Raw genomic sequence first — 25,225 nt, forward strand, 5'->3', positions numbered from 1 at the left:
CAATCTGAGTATATTCTAGTTCTCCTTTGGGCAAATACTATAATATACTATCATAAATAAATGCTAATAACCTTAATGGACAAATAAATAATTTTCATCAAATATATACAATGTCTTTGGACATTCAAATATATATCTAACAAAAATATTAATTTGTCACTATAATGTTCACTATTCATAGAATAAATAATTCACCTTTGGACAAATTTTGAAGTTCTAAAGATTATTGAAAGTCAATTCATCCATTTATACATCATAAGCATTTATCCAACAAAAATGATGGAGGGGAGATCAATTTATAATGATCAACTTTTAATCTGATACATCCATCAAGTAACCGAATGAATGGGTAGAATTTAATTTCTATTCAAAATAAAATTGTAACATATCATTCTTCAATGGTATCGAAAACGGCAGTTTCAGAACCCCTTTTTTGATGTCCGAGCCCATAAATACTATTATTTAATATTTACAAATTAAAGTTAGTAATATAGTGAATTATGATTTAATAATTTTATTTAATTAATAGTTAATTAAGATACAATAACTTAATCACTAATCATTGACTAAGGTTTAAAATGGCAATTAATCGCATTTTAAAAGTGATGGACAGTTGGTGATTTGTCTTAGGAGAAAAATATGTTAAAATTTTAATTAAATTATTATTATATTGTTAAAAACATAAAACCAAGCTATCATCTTTCATCATTTCTTTCTCCACCCTTTGAAAACAAGAAAAAGAAACAAAATAAGCCATTTTTAAGCTCTTATCATTCTATCAAGCTTTCACCCATGGTGAGTAAATTTTTTACTCTTATTTTGCTGTGATTTCGTTCTTGTTTTGTTTCCATTTCGTTATTATATTGTTACTATTTTGTTGCTATTGCTTGGATATTATATAATTCTTTTTATTGCTAATTTTATTACTATTTTAGAGATATTTGTTTGTGAAGTTACAATTACTTAGTGTTATTTAAATATAAATATTTTTTTAATGTATTTCTAATTTATTGGGAAACACTTATTTTATTAATACAGGCGGGACAGGTCGAGCTTAAGTTTAACATTTTTAATCTAGGTCAAGCTTAAACAGAATTTTAAACTCATTTTTCAGGCCAGGCTCGAGCCTAGAAAACAAATCTATAATTTTATATCAACTTGGCCTAACTCGTAATCAAATCTACTCATAATGTTTCTTGGAATTCTCCTCTATTTTTTTTTTAACTTGATTGTGTACATTTTTATTTGATGTCTTCTGGCAATAACTTCCAAAGAGCTTAGGACCGAGTATATTGGGAAGACCTATTGGCATGGGATTAGATTCTTGTTGATGTTTGCCTTTTTGTTATCTCTTTTTTATTTCCTTAATAATAATGTTTAGCTTCAAAATTTTAATTTATATTTTAAAAATACAATAAGTTAATTGTAAGATGGTTATATTTTAAAAATTAGATAAAAAGATTTTTTCAGTCCCTTTTAATTTTGAAATTGATTAAATTGGTCCATCTCAAAAGAATCAGAGTAATTTAATCTTTATCAATTTTGAAAGTGAATAATTAAAGTCAATTAATTATGACGTGAATGTCTTACACCAATTGTACAGAATTTTGATTGGTATAATAACAAATTTAGCCCTCAATGTTTACATATTTTGTAAATTTGGACTTTATTCTAAAAAAAACATAATCTAACCTAAATTTTTACACATTTACACAAATATTGCAAGCTAAATTTGTTAAATCAAGACTAAATTAATAGAATGTGTAAACTTTGAGTGCTAAATTTGTTATTATATCAATCAAAATTATGTACAATTGATGAAAAACAAATAATAGATTATGGGTTGGTGTTGACTTATCGTTGACGACTGAGCATTGACCTACCAAGTGGCATTATTAGAATACACCACGTGTTCTTTTTTTTATTTTTACTTTTTAATATTATATATTATATTGAATAAAAATGTAAAAAATTTCATATATAATATATTAAAATTTTTTAAAAAGAAGTTTAATGTTTTTATATAGTTACAAATTTTAAGAAATCAAAATAAAATATAAAAGTTGAAAATTTTTATAAAAATTAAAAATATATATTTAAGTTTCAAGTAATTACAAAAAAACCCTTGAAATTTAAATACTTTTCTAGAATTTTATATAAAAATATTTTTATTTTAAGTATTTTTGTAATAACATTATTAATTTCAACTAATTTCTTTTCTTTATTTTTATAAACTTTTATAATTTACATAATTTCTTTTTAAATGCTACATATATTTCTGAATTTTTTATATATTTATGTTCATTTTTCATATTTTTAATGTGTATATACGTTTAATAAAAGAAAATATTTATTTTTTTACAATAAAGATGTCACATGGTATTTTGTGATTGACTATTAGAATTTTTTTTAATATCTATAAAAAATAAACTCAAAAATATAACAGAAACATACTTTAAGTACCAAATTAAGAAGTGATTACCGTATATATTATATATAAAAAAATGGATTACAAACTTTATTGGAATTTGGTTTCCTTCAATTTGGCCCAAGTCTTCCAATTTGATTGAAGGGCACAAATTACCCTTTCATTCTGGTCCATTAATCACAGAATATAAAAGAGTTGAATGACATTTCCAAAGCAATATGTCTTTTAACAATCTCAGTTCTGTTAAAATCATTATCCCACATTTTCAACAATTTTATTCCTGAAAAAAAAAATTATAATTAATTTTAAATATTGTACCAAAAAAATTATTTCCAATAGTAAGATAGGCACCCTCAAATTTTCTACAATTGATTTTAGTGAGAATTTCGTGACATTTGAGTGCTTTATAGTAAAAAAATTTAAAGCACACCCTTAACTAATTAATGGTGGTAAAACTTTGGATGAATTTCGAATAAATCCACTTCGAATTTGTAATTTTGTAATTTTTTTTTCCTTTGAATGTGAATGTAAATTAGTGTGAAATAATTATTTTTCTTTTGGATAGTGAATATGAAACAATTATGATAATTACTTATCTCACCTGTCTAACTCCTAAAATTATCATTTTATCTTTGTATATGTAAACTATTAGAAAAGTAAAATTGTAATAACATAATATAGAAAAAAAATCATATATTTTAAGTTTTAATATTTTTTGAAGATTTATGTTTAAAAATTTATTTGATTTTAAAAACACTAAAAATTAAATTGAAACAAAACAAGTGACATGGGATGAACATTCGTGGAATTAATAATGATTTTCAACATTATGCGTCTATAGTGGAGTGGAGCAAGTGGTGAAGCAACCCTAGCCAACTTAGGAACAACGGTAGATTTAATAATAGGCATAATTGCAAAAAAAAATAAAAAAAAACCCCTCAACATTTGGAGGCTTTTGGTTTTAAGTCCTTGATCTTTTTTTATTTATTTGCACCCTCAACATTATGATTTTTTCAAAAATCAGTCCAATTTTAACCATGAGTTGGTAGTCAATAAGTCTACGTGGTGTGCCACATAAGCACAATGACATCATCTAAAAAATTGTTGAACAGTTTTTTTTTTCATTTTGTTTCCTTCTTTCTTCTCTCTTTCTCTCCTCCTTGTTACATTAAAAAACACACAACACCATTTTCATGCCCACACCTGCATTTCACTCTCTCAAATATCCATTTCAGTTGAATATATTTGTTTATTACTTTCTAAATGAATATATTTTGCTCTCAAATATTTCTGGGTTTTGAATTGTTCTCTGTTCAATTGTTTCTTCCATTTTGCTTGACGATGGTTTGCTTGGTTTCTTGTACAGTAAGGCACTTGCAGCGATACGATGACCTTGGCTACCACCAAGTCGTGAGGTGAGTCCTCTTTTCCTGCTTTGAAATATCTGAAAAGTTGGAATATTTGGGTTTTTTTAAAGAAATGATATTTTGATTCTTAAATGAAGTTCATAAAATGGGTGTTCTTTATTTATGCGAAAACTCTTCCTTTTATGATCTTTTGACTTGTTTTTCCTACGTTAATGTTGTTGGATTTTTGTTGATTTTGCCCGAGATTTAACTTGTCAATTATATTTCCATAATAGGCTATTACCTTTCTATAGAAATCTTGAATTTTTTTTTATCTTAATGAACAAAGCAAATTGTGAAACTCAACTAACTGTGATTAAAAATGATAATCTTTAGATTGAAGGATTTAAGAAAAAATTAGCAGTTAATGATGAAATTTGAGTAATTAATTTTTCCATTTATTTAGAATCATATTTTTCCTTTCCCTTGAAGAAAACTTAAATGTCTTAGTTTTTAATAACTTACAGTTTTCAATAACTTACTGGTTTAGTGAGGAAATGAACTTTTGATCTTAAGAAATCTCAAATTTTCTCTTTCTCAAATTTTCAGATGAAAAATGTTCCAACCAATGTTGCCAATAGAGACTGGGAATGTAAGTGAGGGAAGTGAAGCAAAGATAGGTGTTTGTAAAGGGAGAAAATCTGAGAAAATCTGGGAAATCAGTTAGGTGAAGAGCGAAAGAGAGAAGAAAGAACAAAAATTTTTAAAAAAAATTATTTTGATGATATCATCATGCTTATGTGCACACCACATAGACTATTACGATTAACTTACCATTTGCCTGAAGGTTAACTCACATTTACTGTTAAAATTAGACTAATTTCAGAAAAAATCATAACATTGAGAGTGTCAATAAAAAAAGGTCAAGGAAACACAATCAAAAGTCCCCAAATGTTCAGGGGTTTTTTGTAATTATGCCTTAATAACATTTACCCCGCCCCACTCCATGCCATCCCTATCCTTAACAGCATGTCAAGGCATAGATCAGCAGCTATCCTCAGAAAGCCTAAGTTAAAATAGGCATCTTCAAGCAAAGCATCATGCAATAAGCCAATAACACCACTAATGAAGCCTTCCTGAAATTACTTGTATTATGAATAGCAGTCAAAGTAATTGGAAAAAATGAAGATCCTTTATTTGAAAGATGAGCACTAAATATCAATGACCTATCACTTAACACAGCTGTATGCAACTTCTATAAGACGGCAAGATTAGGTTTACAACTGTTGGATCACTAGCAAGTGAATCATATATAGACCATAATCTAAATTTATATTCAAACCATTAATAGATGACCCTAATATCTATGTTGGACAACACCAAACCCAACTGAACACCCACCATACCACTATTAAACATCATTATCACACTTGGCTCCCTCTCTGAGCGTCAAGAGCACATTTTACCAACGCATATGACAACCAATACCAAGATAACATCCAAAACCCAGCTGGAACATAATAAGATGGCCCATATACCACTTTCTACAGACAACCTGGCAAGGAAAGTAAAAGAAATATTACTTGCATCCTGGTTGCAGTTGTCTTATAACTAGTCAATCACAATATGCTCCATGGTAACATTTCTAGTAGGTTCCAACTCTTACAATCTAATCATAATGGCCATATGATATATTGTTACAAATCAGGCATCTATATAAAACCAAGGGCATGGGAAATTCATGCCTGGACTCCTTTCACAAGAAAAGCTAGACCAAAGCGACATCAAGAATTCAAAACTTATTCATCCATAGTTCCAATAACAAGAAGCATGGTGCATCAGTATACCATTCATGAAACTAAAATCCTGACCAATCATGACCATACCTCCTAAACTTCTAAAGAAAGACAGCACTTCAATTTCCAATAATGATATTTTCTTTTTGAGAACTATGGAGAGAGCTTAATGTCAAAAGCTAAGACAGGATATCAGAAAAGCAATCTCAACCAATTGCCATTATGCAACAATAATTATTTAGTGCATTAAACCAAGTAGTAGAATTAAAAAACTAACATGAAATATTAATACTCAATTCCCAGATACAACCAAACTTAGACAATTAACTTCCTCCAAAGCATATATGATCAGTGCAGACTAGAGAAGGATTCGAAAGAAAAAAAACGCATCACTCATGAGAACATAGAAAACATTGATTCACACTTGAGAATAGATGCTGCTCGATTGAGAAATAATCCATGTCACTTCCAACAATTGAAAATAACCAAAACAAGGACAAAAAACCTAAATTCTTATCCGAACCAGCTCATCTATGTATCAAAACTGGAAATATTCTCCCTGTAGAAGAAAAATAAAAGAGCTGGATAACCCAAAACATACTTACGTATAACCTCTAAGAATCATAGGAACCCAAAACATAGAAAAAGAGAAATATTTACTATTACTCTTTTTTTTTTCCAACATTCCAATTTAAGCTGAAGCCTTCAAGTTAGGGCACTCCCTCGCAAAATGCCCTGCCTCGCCACATTTATAACATTCTGATCCTTTGTTATTGCTACAATCCCTCGCCAAATGCCCAAACCCTCCACAATTAAAGCAGCCTCTGCCTCCACCGCCACCGCCACTGTTTCTATTGCACTCTCTGGCAAAATGCCCAAATTTCCCACAGTTGTAGCACTTCCCAGCCCCACCACCAGCAGATCCGCCGGCATCTCTCCTACACTCTCTTGCAAAATGCCCGGCCTCACCGCAATTATAACAAGAACCGCCACCACCACTGTTGTAAGCGGAGTTGTTATAGTTATCATTGTTTTCGAAAGAGCTAACGTTGTTACTGCAATCCCTGGCGAGATGATTCAGATCCCCGCAGTTATAACAACCGCCGCTTCCGTTCCTCCGATCGTTTCCAGCCCTCCAACCGCCGCCGCCAGTGCGACGGTCCTTCTTACTGATTTGAGAGCCACCGATTGCGGTGACATCAACAGCCTGGGTCTTGCCTCCGTTGCCTTGGGAAACAGTGAACTCGACAGATTCACCCTCAGCGAGGCTACGATAGCCTTCGGATTTGATGGAAGATTGATGAACGAAGAGATCTTCGCCACCATCGTCGGGATGAATAAAGCCGAAACCCTTTTGGTCATCGAACCAAAGGACCTTGCCTGTGGATCTTGATTGCTGTTGTTCCTGCTGTTGCTCAGCCATGGAAGGTAGTGGTGATAGTGATGGGAAAGAAAGTTAGATGATTAGATTTAGGGTTTTGATTGAGAAAATAGGAGAAGAGAGGAATTTATAGGGGAAGATTAGATGATGAATCCGTAGGCGCAAAGGCAAAGGCTACTCTAATTGTGGGGGCACCACCGACTTTTTACTCCTCAACTACTAAGGTTTAGAGTTGTAGGTCATCATCATCTTATTCCTTTCCTTTCTTTAAATTATTTCAATTTATAGTTTTGATCCCTCTATTATACTTAAATTTAATATTTAGTTATTATCCTTTAATTTATTTCTAATTCCAAATCTTAAAAAAAAACACTCAATCAATATATCATTATTAACCATGAAAAAAGGCACATGTCAATCAACTTCTTATATTGGTTTTTTGGGAATTAAATATTGCTTTTACACTAGTTTTTTAAAAATCAAAATTGCATTATTTTTAGTACATCCTTAGCCATTTTAAACAGAGATTATTTTTATTTTGATTACTTAAATAAAATTTATTAATTTAATCATCAAATTCACTACACCTTTAAATATTAACAGAATGCTTTTCACGGTGACTTTTCACATATTTTCCTTTTTCTTTTTATTTCTTTTTTACTTTTTCTTTCCTTAATTCTTTCTTCATTTTTTTTTTATTCTTTTTCCTCATCCTCTTCCTTACCTGACCTAGCCACCACCCAATTCTTTCCACCATCATCATCAGTCTCCTCCGACCCTTTCAACTCTTTCCAAACCCTAACCTAAACCAAATCTACAATATTTCAAACTCAAATCTCTAATAACCCACAACAAAGGCAAAGCCTAGAATATTTTTTTGGGAGGTGGAATTTAAATTATAAAATGCACAGGAGCTAAAATGCAATTTTATTGGTGTATTAACTTATAATTTTGTTATTTTTAATATGGACCAAATCAAAAAATTATTTTTGGAGGGCCAATATGTAATTTTATCATATTTTAACTTAAAATTATAAATTTTAGAAGGCTTAACGGAAAATTTTCCTTCTGAAAGGGCAAAAGCCTCTGCCAACCCTCTTTTGGGATCTAGTATCCTTAGTATAGTGATATCATCAAGTGCACTTGTAGTTTTTAGAATAGATTGGTTTAAATAAAAATTTCATTATTCACATCAATATCTTTTAGGTCAAATTCTTCTATTAGACCCTGTATTTTGTTGTTAATTGTGAATTTAGTACTTATACTTTAATTTGATCAATTTTTGTCCTTGGACTTTTCAAATTTTAGTTCCAACCCAATGGTAACAATTAAATATGTTTGGTTAAATTATGTCATTATTCATGTAATATGCGTAAAGTTATAGATGTAGTCTCGCTCGCTAATTAGGTGATTCTTAGTGGCTATTTTTTTGAATTTTAAAAATTAATTCTTAATGCAAACGAAAGTCGTTAAATCTATTAACTAGTTTTTTGTGAGCAATATGGGAAAATAACAAACAGACATAACATTACACATGTGATAATATATTTGACACATCAAATTTTAAAAATAACATAACTTAACTTAATGAATGTAATAGTTATCATCTGGTTAGGACTAAAATTTTCAAATTCTAAAAGTACAGGGACTAAAAATGACCAAATTAAAGTACAAATACTAAATTCACAACTTATGCAAAGTATAGGGTTTAATAGCAAAATTTGACCTATCTTTTATAAATGTCCTCAATAGTTTTTTGCACACAAAGCAAAATGTAAGCAAATATCAGTTCATTGTTTATCTAACGTTTAACTAATTTTAAGTTGCATTGTGTGGTTGAATCATAATGCAGAAAAGACATATTATATTAGTAGATAATCTAAATGGTCCATAGTCTAGTAGAAATTGAGCAAGTTGATTAAGATACTATTATGTCATCTGCCATGTCCAATTAGGGACATACTTTATCTTAAGTATCAGAGTGGATAACTCTCAAAAGATAGATATATAGATATGATTATGTACATTGATAGTACATCGAACAAGACCTATGTAGAATCAATCCTAAATTTGTTAATGGATTTAATCACTTGTGATAGTCATAGTGTGGCTTACCTTAATCTTGAGTTATAAGTAATAGGCCATGTGTTTGTGACTCGTAGACTTTGATGTATTAAAAGCTTGAGTTTAATTGGTAATAGAGTCGAAATCTGGCATGTTGGGTATACGAATTCTACATAACATAACTTTACTTAAAACAGTGGAATTTATAGCCCAATAAAAGGTAAATGATATACTATTATAGACATTACATGATAGATAAAAAAGTAATGTGACCACTGCTTATTTCTCTAAGACAAATGATTTGGTTACTATTTGTTAGTAATTGGATTTTTCATGAAAAAATATGTAATGGTTACCATGATATAAGATAAGATCATGTTACGTGAATGGATTTAACCCGAAAAGATTAAGAATATCCTATGATGGTAACACACATAGGACAAAGTCATTAGGCAAGCACATGAAAAGTTACTTTTTTTATGGTATATAATAAGGGATAACTCAATCATGGTACTTTATTGGAATGATTCAATGACTAAAAATGTCGTAATTAATAAACGAAGAGTCGAAAGTTAATTACAAATTATAGTAGCCTTAATTATATATGTCTAATCAGTCCCTCCATTAACTCGGTGCTACTCTGAATGGTTTGAAATTGAACTAACAGGATCAATAAAAATAAGAAATTAAAGAAATAGACTGCATATATCACTATCTGTGTAATAGCCCAATTTCGGTGAAATCGGAACAGTGGTCTCGAGACCACAAATTTGAGCCAAAAATAAAATTTATTTTTATTTTATTATATGGTCCGTATTATGATATACATGTCATGTGAAAATTTTGATAAGAAAATTTTACCTATTATGTGCTTAATTACGAGAATGACCAAATCGCATAAAATGCAAAAGTTGAATTCTACTAGCTATAAGGATTAAATAGTTATGGAATTCAAAAATTGAGGTACTTATATGATAATTAGGCCATTAAATAAAATATGTAGATATTTTGGTATGACTCATCCATGGAAAAATAAAAAAAGGCTAAGGACTAAATTGGAAAGATGAAAAGTTATTAAATGACAATTTAATTAAATGAAAAAAAAACAATTTCATATCATCTTCCCCAAATATTTCCATGGAAACCCTAGAAGAGAGAAAGAAGACTTATGAAACTTATTTGGGTAAGTAATCAAGCCCCATTTTTAGTAATTTTTATATTTTTGAAATTGGGATAGTCTAATCTATCTATTTGGGGGATCAATTTGAGAATTTATCAAAGTATGGAAAATGGGTCATGGATGTATATGCTGAAAATTAGAAATTTATGGTAGAAAATGAAAGATTGTTGATAGATAAACAACTTTTATAAAGTGATTTTTTAAGAAAATGATTTAGGGGCTAAAATGAAAAGTTTTGAAATTGAAGAAAAATGCTGAATTTTTTTGAATACATGTGCTATAGATTTTGTAATGGATTATGGTTAGGCTTGGAATAGGGAGTAAATTGTACAAATTTTATTTTCCGAGCCTAGGGACAAAATGAGAATTTATGGAAAAGTTAGGGGCAAAATGATAATTTTGCCTAGGACATAAATTAAGTCCAAATGTATATGAGATGTGTGAATTTGATGTTAAATTTACTTGTATAGATCCGGATAGACCAAATTTGGAGCTAGAACAAGGAAAATGTCGGATTAGTATATGTTTGTACACGAACCTTTGTCGAGGCAAGTTCGTGTAACTAAATCGTGTTTATTTACATGCCTGCATTGATTGTGTTTATGTAAATTGCATAAATGTCATAAATATGTTAAATGATTACATATCAGATCAAGCCCGATAAATAAAAATGTTTAAATTAAATAATAATACCCGATAAATGATAAAGGATAAACGATGAAAATGTTACTTATATGCTTGAAATGAATGCGGAATGTGTTTATTTGAATTACATGAATGTTGTGGATGTATGAAATAACCACATGCGCGATAATGCTTGAGAAAAATGTTTAAATCCCGGTTGAATAAAATGGAAAATCGATGGATATGTGATTTCCCGAAATGAATGAGGTCCTACATTTGTTGCTGACGGAATTTAGCTCAGACGAATAATCCTATTGACCTCATTACAGAAGAGGATTTAGCCCGAACGGGTAATCCAGATCAAGCTCCTTAGAGCATATGACATAAAAAGATTTAGCCTGGACTGATAATCCTGTTGTATACATGTATGACTCGAGAGTGTACTCTCTGATATAGTACCTTATGGGTACCATTGGACATGAATTGAAGAATCCTAATTCGTACACCTCGAATGTATTACTTGCGTATCTATTAATATTCCGAATAAATTCAACGGGAGACAATTCCAGACATGAGAAGATATGAATGATAAAATGAGTTATTACACGTATATATCTGAAATACAAGAAAATAATGATACTTGACAAATGATATATGAAAACATGAGATGATGATATTTGTACATAGACTTTATTTGATGAATATATGTTCATTCTTGATTATAGACTTGTACACCTTGAGTGTGTTAATAGTGACCTTGATATTCCGAATAATATGAGTAAAGTTCTGATACAAAATTATCTGAACTCAAAATGAACTATTATGAAATTATACTTGTAATATGAAGAGATGATTTATACATGTTAAATGAATATATGTTGTGAAAAAAATATGTGCATGGAAACTTGATGGTTGTTGAACCCATATATGTTTGATGATATTATGGAATATATGACTAAAAAGGGCAATGAGAATATATGTAGGGCGTGAGGTCAAATTGATTGATTATGCCTTACATAGTTACCTTAAAATAGAATGAATGGTAAGTTAAGTACCATGTTATACGAACTTACTAAGCATTTTATGCTGACTTAGTTTTATTTCCCTGTTTAGAGTAAACCGGAAGCTCGTTGGATTGGAAGCTCAGCGGAGATCACCCACACTATCCATCGGCCCATGTCGGTACATTATGATAAATCAATTATGATTGTAATGGCATGTGTAGGATATATTGGCCATATTGGCATGTAAATGTAAATGATGCTTGTAATCTAGCTATTGGAATGGCTAGTAATGAGTCGTTTAGATATACTTGTAATATTAAACTATGGTAGCTACCTATATGTTAAGTAGTTGATCAAAATATGTTTAACACATGGATTGAACCAAGGTAAGATGGTAAATATGTATGCATGCAATGATATGCCATGTTGAATGATGGAAATTACTTAATTTGAATGCTTGGAATGGTTAGATTGTACTTGGTATGTTTTAGCGCAGGTAATGGGTGTGATTTTGGGTGAGAAATGAAGTTAGGAATGGCTTTGTTTTGTCCACACAAGCAGACACATAGCCTGGTACATGGGCGTGTGGTTAGGCCGTGTGTCCCCTACACCTTAAATTCGAGAAAACAGAATGCTCAGAATTGAGCACACGTGCGTGTGTCTCAGCCATGTGTGCTACACGACTGGGAACACAAGCGTGTGTCTTGGCTGTATGAAACCTGCACCTAATTTGAAAGAATTTAATTAACCACACGGCCTAGCACACAGGCGTATGGCATGACTGTGTGCACAAGTCAAAGAGTTACAAGGGGTTCAACATGACCTGCAGCATAGGTGTGTCCCTTAGACCATACGGGTGTGTGAGCCCTGCACCTTGGAAAAATTTTGAAATTTCACGAAAAATTCTTAGAGTTTTCAATTAAGTCCTGACTCGATTCTAATGCTCGTTTTGGGTCTCGAGGGTCTATTTAAGGGACATTATGAATAAATCTCGAGGAATGAATAGCACATGTTTGAATTATCTAAAAATGTTCTGAAAGTTCTTATGAATTATCTAAAAATGTTCTGAAAGTTCTTATAATGCTCTATAACCCTGTTCTGGCGACGGATACGGGTTAGGGGTGCTACAATTCGAGTAAAAGTGTTATTAATTTCTTCGAATTATTATTTAATTTATTGTAATTTAAGTATTTGAAATTCAAAGTGGAAATTGAATTAGTTAGTCATTAAAGTTTCAATGAATGACTTGTCGTCAAATGTAGTAGTTAATTCAGGTCATTTCTCCAGTTAAGGAGCTTGTTTTCTAGTCAATTTAGTATTTTATATTACGTTTTCGGTATTTAGGACTTAGGACTAAATGTTAGTAAAATAAATTTTTTAACACATTTTGTGAGTGTTGTGACCCAATAGGCCGACACGGGCCTTAGGTAGTACTAATATGTTTAATTGAGTGTGTAGGATGAAGATTTGAAGGCCCAATTGATGTGGAAGCAAGGGAAGAGTGATGTACAAGCTTCCCAAGACTTTAAAGTATGAAACGAATGACACAATGTGTATTTTACAGGTCGTGTCACGCCATGTAAGGGCTATGGCACAACACAGGTCAACTTGCCACCCAAGATTGTTAAGGTTATTTTTGTAAACACAATCAACCTTATATGGAGACCTAGGACGTGTCGAAGACCTAATATGGATTGCCAACACTTTTATAAATAAGACATTAAGGGTTTAATGTAAATAAGTCATTATAGATGCAGTAAAAAATTATATGAGGTAGTTTAAAAATCATATAACACATATAATTAATATCCAATACAAGGAACAAGCCCAAAGGCTCATCTGATTGCAAATGAGCGGCAACCTTAGTCCTAGAGACTAGGCATAGTAGCGTGTCGCTACCCCTAAGTATTCTCAAAGGGGAATATCTATCATTTTGTATTAAAATAATATTATTTATTTAACACTTGTTCAACCAAGACTTTTGTTTTTCTATTTATATAGAGACCATTGGCTAGGTCAAACATACACCACTTAAGCGTCGATACTTTGTCAAAATCTAGTATGATTTATTTTCCTAAAATAAATCCTATATTTTGAGAGATTTCATCTTTTCAGTTTCTAGCCTTTGAGATACATTTCATATTCCCACTGAATATTAATAAAACTTTCATTCTTTGCAATTGGTTTGTGAAATTAAAGCCCACACTTTAAATGGATCAGAGTTTGAGATTAGTGGAGAAGATCATTTTGGTTGAAAGTTAAGAAACAAATAGATTGCATAACTCAAAGCATAGATGCTAATTTGGTTATAGTTTATTACTACAAATAACACAACTTATTGGCTTTAGAAATTTTCAATTTTTCACTGTGTAACAAAATCGATTTCTAAACCGAAATTTCCCAACAACTGGTATTAAAGCCAGATTGTGCTATGTTTATAGCACAAACCAAATACTGACTTTCTCTCTTTACTACTCTCATTGTTTGATTAAAATTGACAAGAAGAGACATTCTTAATTATTTGCATGTTTTAGATTATATATGTAGATAAATGTATTTATATTATGTTATAGAGTAATTTTTCCAAAAGGTGTGGTTCCTAACATTAGATAGGTTGTATTTAGGTTTTTTAATTTTTGAGTTTGTGATCAGATCGTAGACTATCTTATCCATACAGTTTTTTAATTTTTATTTGTGTAAAGTTAGAAAATTCATATGAGTCAAAAACAGACTAGGATGCTTATAACCTTAATTTTTCAGTAGAGCCAAGAAAAGCACAATGGATTGATAACCCAAATGAAACTGAATGGTGATATCAGCAAATTTAACGCATGGAAGGTTGCGCAAACCAAACGCATGGAAGGCTGAGGCATCACGTTCTAAACGGACATGCAACGTACAAAAGCTGTCGGGGCATTGCACCCTAACAAGTGCACAAGTTGCGAAGCATGTAGGGGCATCACTTCCTTTGTGAGCATTTGGCACACAGGCCAAAATGAGAATCATTCATACTGATCAAGGTACCATGCAGATAAGGTTGAGGCATTGCACCTTAACTACGTGGTAACAACGGGTAAAGCTAGATGATCGGCCACGTGAGCAGCAAGCTAGAAGAATTAGGGCCTTGCACCCCAACCAACTAAACAAGTCACACAGTATATGTAGGCCCCGTGCCCTACAGTGTGTAAGAGGCCACAACACCATCGATCAAAGATCACCACGACCATGACTGGCAGTAGGACATCGGTGATGGCGTACAAGCGTTAACTGGTGGGTTTGACGGGAGCCAGGCGAAGAGACTAGCAGTTGAGTGGCTAAACCCACGGCTACGGCTAATGGTGACAATGGTTGGCAACATTGGAGAGTTTGGTTCTTGTATTGTGTTTTTAGATTCGAGACTACTTTTGACAAATAGTTTTTTTAGGGAAAAGTCAAAGATGTTTGGCTTATACCTAAAATACCCAAATGATGTTTTGGAAAAATTATTGTAATTTTCAATTATTTTATGTTTCCTTATGATGGAACCATGGAATTTTTTTGTTGGTCAGAGTCAATTTAATTCTTTAATTTTGATTATGATATGTTGATATTATATGAGATTGAATGTGGTTAAATCGAAAAGTATGTTCATGCATATATGATATAAGCTTGCCATATAGTTTACAGAAAAAATGGCACTTGTATTTATCTGCATTTTTAATTATTCGTGCTTGAAAATCAGACATAAAACCTTGCATGTTATTAAAATATTGAGTGGGAGAAAGTCTTTAAACAAGACATAAAACCTGCATCGATGGTTTCTATATGATATTATAATAATACTTCAAGTCAATTTTACTCTGACCTCACCCTACAGTAAGTATTTTTGGGAAAAATCTGGTTTACAAAAAAAAAAGTTATTAACTTAGTATTAAGTACAGCGCTAATAGAAAGACAAAAATTTCACAAGCAGGGTTGAGATGAGTGATAACTCTAAAATATTAGAGTTATTTTTTTATAGTAGGATTTTAGTTTGTTTTATAAGTTATTTTTAGTAGAATTTAGGAATTTTCTTTTCTTTTTTTTTGTATTTACTTTTTTGTAAGTCAATTATATATTATTGGTGTTAGTTCAGACTTATTTTCGAGCATTTCTTACCTATTGTAGGTTCAAAAAAGCATGGAGAAATGATAGATTGATATATATGCAAATAAGGCAACTTTTTACTCCAACGAAAGATTTGTCCGTTGGAGCAACACAGTTACCTGATAAATATTAAGGTTGCAAATTTCTATGGAATATAAAAGAAGAAAATAAAGACCTAAGTTCAAGGAAAGTGTGGAGAAAAAGAGGAGAAGCCACCAAAGCCTCCAAGCATCAAAGATTGACGGAAATAATTGAGAAGACTCGATTTCTCCATCTATTTTCTTTATTGTTTATGTTTCTATGCTTAGTTCTTGTTTTTATTTTCAATATTTTTTTCCAATTTTTCCATGAACTAATTTTTTTTTCTAGAATTGCAATGAATTTCATGTTTAGATAATTGAATAATTCTCTATTTTCATCTCTTTTTTGTTCTTGATAGAGTTTTGATTATTTATTTATTCTTGTTCTTTATTGATAATAGTCTGGCCAACTATTAATCCAACAAAACCTAAAGAAATTGGAAAATGACTTTTTGTTTTAGGTCTAAAATGAATAACTCTTGATTGAAATTAAATAAGTCAAATCTTGATTCGCAATTAGAATAGGAATATACCTAAATTACATTGCCTAGTATAACTAGGGTTTGGTCTTAATCAATTTGTTTTAAATTATTGGTATATGAATATAACTCAATAATTAGGTTAAGTTAATTCTTTAATTGCTTGGGAGAGAATTGAGAGAAATTTTGTACCCAAATTAGTAATTAACTATACATTAGATGAAATTGTAATCCCGACCTTTTATTATTGATTAATTATTTCGTTTTAATTTTTTTTGCTCATTTTTGTTTATTTGATTTATATTAAAAATTTATGTTATCGATATATTAAGATAAGTAATAAAGTAACAACATAATTAGTAATAACTCTTTGTGGGAACAATATTTTTTATACTACTTTTCACAATACGTATACTTGACTGTTGAATATTCGAACAACAATATGTGTTTATTTATTTATTTTTATATTTTTAATATAATTCAATGAATACTTGTCATTATCAAACCCTTTTAATTTTTTTTCTTTTCACAAACAATGCATCAAATAATAATCCTAAAAATTCAAGATACAATAACTGATTTATCAATTGTGCTTTAAATTTTTAAAGTGATGGAGAACGAATAGTTTTTTATTTTCTTGTCAATAATTTATTTTATCAATTTAAATATAAAAATTAATTACAAAACACTTAATCAATATTTCATTAAATAAAATTAGATAATTAAGAAATTTTATTTTAATAAAAGGTTTAATTTTAATGGTAATAAAAATAATTAACATTTTACTTTAATAAAAATAGAATTAAATAATTAATTTTAAAATTATTAAAGGCATATATGTGATTTGTTTTTGCAATTTTAAAGTTGATATGATTATAGGTTATAAATATCCATTTCCAATCAAACGGTTTAGCTAACAACTAATTATCACTTTTCATTTTATTTTTTGAAAAAAATATTTGATAAAATGCAACTTTTAAGCAATAGTTATAGAAAATAATTTTAAAGTAATAGTGGAATAAAAAAAAATTATAAGCGAATTTAGGTTGATGTCATTTGTTTTTAAGATATAATAAAAAAGTAATAAAATAATTAAAAAAAAAAAAGGAAAAATATTTGTTATCACCTTAGATATCTCATTACTTTAATAAATGTTTAAAAGAGTTATAGACATCCATTATTAATGTTAATGTATTTATAACAGTTAGATATTTATATGATTTCCTTTGAGAAAAAGGTTAGATATGGCATCAATCCATTCTGCATATCAAAAGCTGAAGCATGGGATACATGTAAAACAAATGTTCATAAGGGGAAATTGAAGTTTCATTTATTACTCCTCGAGATTAAGATTTGTGAGGTTTGGTTATAAAATAAAAATTAAAAATACCAACACACACACTCACACACTCCCCCTATCTACACAATGCATTGGAAATCATTGTTGGACTGTGGCTGGCTGCTCAGAAAAATAAAAAAAGAGAGAGGAAGAATTGCGGTTTGGTTTGTACTACATAATCCACAATCAGTAGACTTCCACATTCCATTGCTCAGATTTCTTCAACTGCCTTTTGTATTCAATCCAATCAATACCTGAAAAAAAATGTCCAAAGACAGATTTAGATTGGAGGTGTATGTATGTATATATAATTCATGGAGATTTATTAATTAGTGATCTGGTAAAAGAATTGGGTTCTGCTTTTTTTTTTTTTTTGGTTACCATCTGCTGCAGCAAGTGAGACCATTATGTCATCAATTCCCTTCTCCATTCCTTTCAACCCACACATGTAAACAAAGGTGTTATCTTTCTTCAGCAATTCCCATAGCTCTTTTGCATATTCAGCCATTCGGGTCTGAATGTACATCTTTTCTCCTTTCTCATTTGTTTGTTCTCTGCTCACAGCAAAGTCCAGCCTGAAGTTGTCTGGATACGTCTCCTTCATTTTCTCAAATTCCTGTTATATAACATTTCACTTTTCGTTCAAAGAAGCAAAACCACCAGATTCCCAGTATCAGATGTTTTTCTTTTCCTAGCTTGCATGCTTACCTCCTTGTACAACAATGAGCTACTTGTAGGAACACCGAGGAACAGCCATGCCAAACCATTGAACTACAAGTTTTTTCAAGTCACTCATTAGTACAATAATATATGTTAGCCTTGGTGAGTTAAGTTAAGGCCACAGGTCATAACAGGCTTCACTTCTTAGCTTAAAATGGATGCATGGATATAAAGGTCATAATTGTTTCTTTTGTACCTTGTAATCTTCATGCCTTTCAAAGAACATTTTCCATAAAAATGATCGAAAGGGAGCGATACCAGTTCCTGTAGCAAGCTGCAGTTAAAGAACTCAGTGTGAAAATGTTGCTTTGGAGCAGCAGTTTATCAATATAATGGAATATACAATGAATGCATGATAACAGCTTGGTAAAATACAAACCATGATGATTGTGGCATCGGGATCTTTTGGCATAAGCATTTCCTTTCCAATAGGTCCTGTGATTTTAACTTCTGCCCCAGGTTTCATGTCACCTGAAGATACGAATTAAACATAATTTTAGGTACAAGAGTGACCAATGCCCGGTGATAGAGAAGGAGTTGCAGATATTATGATTCCAACTCCAAATCTATTGGATGCCACCTTTTAAGAATGGCCGCATAAACTAACTGACCAAAGCTCCGGGTTCATCATCTTTTGACACCGGTTGTTCTAAACAATAGTAATACATTATGATGAAACATAGAAGTCCTGCATTCTTACATAAGAAATTTGAGCAGACTCCTTTAACAAGTTCTCCTTTCTCGTTGGTGTATACAAGACGTTTCACACATAGGGATACCTGCGATAATACAATGAGACCATTCAGAAAACCAAAAATGAATAAGAAAATAAAAAAAACAAACAGAAACCAGAAGAGCTGAATGCTATTAGTTATGTAGACTTGGGTGGCTCAGAGCCTATCAGCAATTGATTTGTATCTTAATCTGGAAAGGAAATTAACTTCTAAAGGAAAACTCACAGTTCTGGAGTCCCCAAAGTCACCAAGAGCACTGCTAGCAATGGAGTATAATCTCAGTTTATGAGGTTTCCCATTCTTGTCAACGCCATCTGGAATCACTCCAATGGATTGTCCTTCTCTGTAAGGAACCTCTCCTGATCCAATCCAACTAGCTAGTCAACTAAGAAGAAAGAGTCTTTCTTTTTTTTTTTTCCCTTTATCTAATTAATCATCTCAAGAACGGCAACTTTTCATTCCTTGATCAACAAAAACTCGCATTGGTGCACATAAAACTCTGTATCTGCATTTTTTTTTCACAGACATGCAATTATCTTGAAGAGTATAATTTGAGATGAATTGCATACCCTCAGTGCTGAAGACCATGTGCCATGTCTCTCCAGGAGCATCATCACCGGTGATCTTAGTATTTAGAAGGCACCTGCCAATGTAAGGTTCCTTTGGCTTGAACTTGTTAACCACAACACCTTCATCATTTTTCTTGGATTCCTTTACAACTTTAGCAGGAGCTTCAGTTGTAACTGGGCTCGCACTGAAACCACTCTCCCTCCACTTGAAACATCCCGGTAGTAAAAAGAAACCTGAAAAACAACCACCAAAAAAAGCAGGTGACCAACTCCCAACATGTATGAAGTTTTTACATATATTAATTACAAAAGAAAAGAAAGAAGTTTACCTTCTTGAATGTGATTCTTTCAGGAGAGATGATAGAGGTTCGAGTAGTAAAAGAGGTGGAGTTGGTAGAAGGAAAGGAGACTGCAGCAGTTACGGCAGCCATGGGTTTTGGAAAATGAAGAGGTGAGGAAATGTTATTTGATGGATGGTTTGGTGAAGAAGGAATGAGATGAGGTGAGGAAATCTTAAAAGTATATGGTTTTGTGCTCTATTTCATTGGGTTTGGATGATGAATTGGGTGGAGGAGATTTGAAGGGCAATGCAGTGGCCTCTATAAGGATAAGTCCATGTGTAAATGCATTACTCTTACACCACCATATATCCATAATCACCATTGAATTTTTTTTAGAGCAACTTTTGATTCCAAATCCAAGGATAGGGGATGGCAATAAGTAAGGTTAAAAGTTAATTAAACTGGTTAAAGTTAAGGTGTAAACGGATTATTAGTTATTAAAATTCATAACTAAACCGAATGACTAACTTACATATATTATTTTTAATTATTTTATATATATAATATAATATAAGTTGATTGATCGTTTTTATCGTTTGATACTAAATTATTTGGATTAAGACAGTAAAAATCAATCGAAGACGATTGGTATAATTAAACAAAAAAATCCATCCAAAAGCAAAATGAAATGGAAGAAGGAATTGGGGACCCAAAGATGGCATTGGGTTAACTCATCTCAGTCCACCAAGGCAATCCATGGACAAATCGCCATCCCAAAGTACAAGTTGGACGTCATTTTCAGTAATGCAAGAAATGACATTGAATATCACAAGCTGGATCCATATAAAAACAACTCTCAATGAACAAAAGAATATATAAATATATAACTTTCCGTGTTGCATAGTATCATCGAATCTGTCTCTATTAGCTTATGAATTCCTACCTTTTGACATCTATTAAATTTATTTTTCGTGTACTTTTACTTTTCTGGGGAATCAAAAGGCAAAAAATAACAAGCATCAAGTATCCCTAAACCAGGGCCTACTTGACCTGTTTTAGCCTTCAAGCTTGATGGGTAGAAATCTGCTTAATTTTTATTAATTTCAGCTAATAAAAAACGTGGGGTTTCTTATTATTCTTACCACATTTCGCTGTAATACGAGGCAAAAACCCAGTCTTCTCCTGTGGGTGGATTTTGACAAGTCTGTTGTTTTTTCTCTACTTGAAATTGTTAATTACATTTTGGAACAGGGCAGTTTTGACCAAGAAAAGTTCATGATAAGCTGCTGATAAACAACTGGGTAAGAGGTATAAATGCAAGCAGTCAGCTCTGCCTCTGCAGTAAAAATACATGTCAGAATCTGAGTCACCTTCCATGTGAGTGGCAGCCTAGATGACATAATCCAGAAAAAGTAGTGGTAAGTTAAAAGAGCTGGTTCTGACAGAGCCCAAGCCCCGCATAACAGAGGTCGAATCATTCTTTTACGGTGGTTAGAAGATAGACACCCCCACTAAAATTTCAGACCAAAAAAATTGAAATGAATGACCTGCTACATATCATGGAACTTATTTCTACCCTTACAACAGCCATGCAACTCAAGGCAATACAATTCTGCATATGACTGAAAAATACTTCATGGAAGAACAGTTCCAGCTGTATGTACAGTTGTCCCAAACAAGAAATCACAATGGAAAAGCGATTGAATCAATTGAATCTCCTTGAACCTCTAGACTGATAGAGCTCCAATCTACTTTTGGCTTCATGTAGAAGTGTGTCCACTGTTTCATCCTGGGTCATGTTGGATTGCTTGGATGCCCATTCCAGCACTGTCAGCACTCCAGCTTGGGCGAGTTCTTCGCTATCCGGTACATGGAGGGCAATGTAGCATAGAAGAAGTAATGCTGAGTGCTGAACAATTTGTTCCCCAAAATACACTAGTTGAATCAAATGCTTTGCACCTCCCGCACTAATGATTGCCTTGGAGTGATCAAGGTGTAGATAGTTGTTGGTGCAAGCGAATTTGGTAAGAGCAATGGCAGCCTCCTTGGAAACTTCAGCTTCCCTCTCATCCAGAAGTTTAACCAATGGGGAAATCATCCTTGTTTCCGTTGCTCTAAACGTCCTTGCCAAATTACCAATAGCCTTTATGCAAGGTATCAGCAACTCCGAATCAGCCTTCTCTATTATCAGGAAAAGCTGATCCACAACAAGCTTACAAGCATGAGAATTTGGCTTAAATGCAGACCTTCTCAAATCAGTATCCTGCTCTGCCACTGCTGTAATCTCCATCAATGCCATAGCCGAATTCAACTGCACTTCACCGGTTCCTTTTTCCAACAAAACAGCAAAGCATAACAGCGCTCTGGACTCTGTAATGCTCCGACAGACACTTGAATTCCCCTTAGCAAGATAGCATAAAGCTCTAGCTGCCATCGCCTTCATATAAGCCTTGGTAGCAGTGTCCTCCAATTCCCTTCCCTTAATATTCGCCCCGGAAATCGAACCATTCAGCTGCTGCTGATGATGATAAACTTGATGAATTAGCTTGGCATTGCCCTGACTGTTGCTCCTAACATGATTACTACTCGGCTTTTGTGGCAATTTCGTCGCACCTTTCATTGCCATGGTGTTCGTAACCACATTATGCATCTGATTAGGGGTTTGGTTCCCCAATGGATGCGGAATCGGATTCTGGTGATCTTCGTCAATGACGTTTTTCACGTTATTCACATTCGAATTATTACTGCTCGCCATAACCACCGCGTGGATGGACGTCGCCTTGTTACTGGCAATTGCATATTTGCTGTGTTCTTGGATGGTTTCGAACGCCAAATGACTGACGAGCAATCGGATTATGTTATGCTGAGCAAACAAATCTTGGCATTTTGGGTAATTAGCAGCCAGCTCAGACACCGCCCACGCCGTCACAGCTTGAACTTTCATCGGACCTTCTTTGAGGATTTTCGCAAACACCGTGCAAACGCCAGCGCGGATCATATGCTCCACGCTTTCCAGGTCCCGACCCAGAAGGCCAATTGCTTTGGCGGCGTTTTCTTGACCTTCCATTTTCCCTTCTTTGACTAATTTCAATAATGGCCCAACACCTCCCTCTTCTATAATCAGTTTCCCGTACCTATCATTGTCTCTGGCTAGGGAAACAAGCGAAGTAGCCGCGTCGGACCGGTGGTCGAGTGAACCGGTGTAAAGAATCGCAATTTGTTCCCATATTAGGCATAAAATCGGCTCGTTTGCAGCGATTGGAGGAAGGCCTAAGTACTCATCGTCGCGATCGTCAGCCGAAGCCGAAACACGGAGAAGCCAGGAAACATTGCCGATAGAGTTCTCGAGCTGAGAAGACATTTTGCGGAACGCGGCAGCAGGGATGATTATAAACACGCGCTTCATAAAGCCGTTGCCTCGGCATTTGAGGACCAAGGAAAGAGCTTTATCGAGGACTTGTTCTGTATCATCGATTATGCGGCGCGTAGGGCGTTCGTAGAGGTCGGAACTGGCACGCGCTGCTTGTCGGAGTAAGCCGGCAAGTTTCTCCGTCTTTGACTTAAGTTCCGCACACTCTTGCTTGAACGAACTTGCTTCATCCGCCGCTTTCGTTACTTGGTCTGCTAACTGAATTGGCTTTGCCAAGATTTGCTTCACCATATCCGCCATCAGAACAGAAAAAAAAAGTGAAGAGAAACGACTTTATATTTATTGCGATTCTAACCTTTTGGGGTTAGAAGTTTCTGGTTAAAGGCTTGATAAACGGAGGAAATGGAGGGTGAAAATGGGAGTTAATTGCTGCTTTTAGGTTCTATGAGGATTTTGGACTTCAGGAGTGTATTGGTTTGCCTTGGTTTCAGGGTGTGGATGCATGAGGAAAGTAAAAGAAGAAAAGGGTGAGTGGGCGTCCATGGCAGACGAGTTTTACAATGTCAAACGCGCATTCATCTCCTTGTTTATTTAACAATTTTGGGTGGACATAGCTTCTACGATTGTTGCTGTTGTGTTGCGCTGTATTTTTGTTGTTTATATATTCTTTCAGAAAAAAATGAATTTTTGTATATTGAAGGAGGTGGACGGTGTTGAATTGCATTGTTGCTGTCATTTTTTATTTTTACTCTTTTAAGTTCAAATTTCATTATCAATATACAAAAAGTACATATTTTTGAGCCAATGGCAATGGAGGTGACAGGCATAATCCCAGAGACATGCAAAACAAAGAAGGAAGACGGGAATTGAAATGGGTGCCATTTTTAAATAGGCAGCAGCAGAAACAGGACAATACAAAACACAAGGTAAAAGAATTTCCAGCTGCCATTGGAACCTTTCGCCATTCATTTTAACAACTTCATCTTCTTTTCTTGACTTTTTCTTTATACAATTTATATAGTGTTTTACGCTTTATTACAGCGTTAGTATTTGTTTGCTTTCAGTTCTTCCTAGCATTAACGGCTAAATTAGGCATAAATAATTTTAAAAGTTAATTAAATAATTAGGATTTTTACCATACTTATCACACTAGGCCGTTTTTTAAGAGAGAAGGGAAAACGTGATCAGCCTTTTGCCAACGGCCATAAAAAAAATAGCTAGTTTTTGTTTTTATATAAACCCAAATCTTTTCATCAATTTTTTTCATTTAAATTCATTTCTATCAATTCTCTCAATAATTTAGTTCTAAAATTTTAATTAAAATTCTCTCAAGTTCATCTTTATTTAATTCTATTTTTTTATTTTTATTCGTTTTAATTCAATTTTGGAATGACAAATACTCTTATTTATTTCGATGACAATCACAGTTTTGCGAGTCAACTACAAATTGTAAGAAAATATTTATAATATTTATAATTTTATTTAAGTTCAATATTAAGTTGTTAAAAAGGTTAGAATGCTCACATGGCCATGTAAGCCAAACCAGTGAGTTACACAGTTTATGACACGGCCATGTGTCATTAATTCGAATGCTCACATGGTCTGAGTTGTGTTACACAGTCGTGTGATCCCTATCTTTTCCAAATTTTCAAGTTTTTCCTAAAATTTATATTTTGATTCATTTTGATCCTCAATTGCCTTCAAA

General features: G+C 32.7%; 3 protein-coding genes and 1 long non-coding RNA gene across 4 annotated transcripts; 1 reads left to right on the forward strand and 3 right to left on the reverse strand.

The window, feature by feature from the left end:
* The first annotated feature begins 3,571 nt into the window (after nucleotides 1-3,571).
* Nucleotides 3,572-4,626, forward strand: LOC121211309 (uncharacterized). The gene is made up of 2 exons (XR_005906617.1): nucleotides 3,572-3,843; nucleotides 4,384-4,626. It is a non-coding gene; the product is annotated as an uncharacterized lncRNA (long non-coding RNA).
* Nucleotides 4,627-5,994: 1,368 nt separating this feature from the next.
* On the reverse strand, nucleotides 5,995-7,187 carry LOC107945801 (cold shock domain-containing protein 3). Its single transcript, XM_016879930.2, has one exon. It carries the CDS (start codon nucleotides 6,991-6,993, stop codon nucleotides 6,262-6,264), a length of 732 nt encoding a protein of 243 aa, XP_016735419.2. The 5' UTR covers nucleotides 6,994-7,187; the 3' UTR covers nucleotides 5,995-6,261.
* Nucleotides 7,188-17,815: 10,628 nt separating this feature from the next.
* On the reverse strand, nucleotides 17,816-20,483 carry LOC121211310 (ferredoxin--NADP reductase, leaf isozyme, chloroplastic-like). Its single transcript, XM_041083986.1, is given in 10 exon segments — nucleotides 17,816-18,100; nucleotides 18,228-18,462; nucleotides 18,555-18,617; nucleotides 18,763-18,840; nucleotides 18,946-19,037; nucleotides 19,267-19,345; nucleotides 19,526-19,659; nucleotides 19,870-20,046; nucleotides 20,049-20,103; nucleotides 20,199-20,483. Coding segments are annotated over 10 exon segments (1,083 nt in total). The 5' UTR covers nucleotides 20,301-20,483; the 3' UTR covers nucleotides 17,816-18,032.
* A 923-nt stretch (nucleotides 20,484-21,406) lies between these two features.
* On the reverse strand, nucleotides 21,407-24,550 carry LOC107945803 (uncharacterized). The gene has a single exon (XM_016879932.2). The coding sequence runs from the start codon at nucleotides 23,818-23,820 to the stop codon at nucleotides 21,856-21,858; it is 1,965 nt and encodes a 654-aa protein (XP_016735421.2). The 5' UTR covers nucleotides 23,821-24,550; the 3' UTR covers nucleotides 21,407-21,855.
* Nucleotides 24,551-25,225: the final 675 nt, after the last annotated feature.

Source organism: Gossypium hirsutum, chromosome A12, assembly GCF_007990345.1.
Source record: "Gossypium hirsutum isolate 1008001.06 chromosome A12, Gossypium_hirsutum_v2.1, whole genome shotgun sequence".
NCBI classification, from domain to species: domain Eukaryota; kingdom Viridiplantae; phylum Streptophyta; class Magnoliopsida; order Malvales; family Malvaceae; genus Gossypium; species Gossypium hirsutum.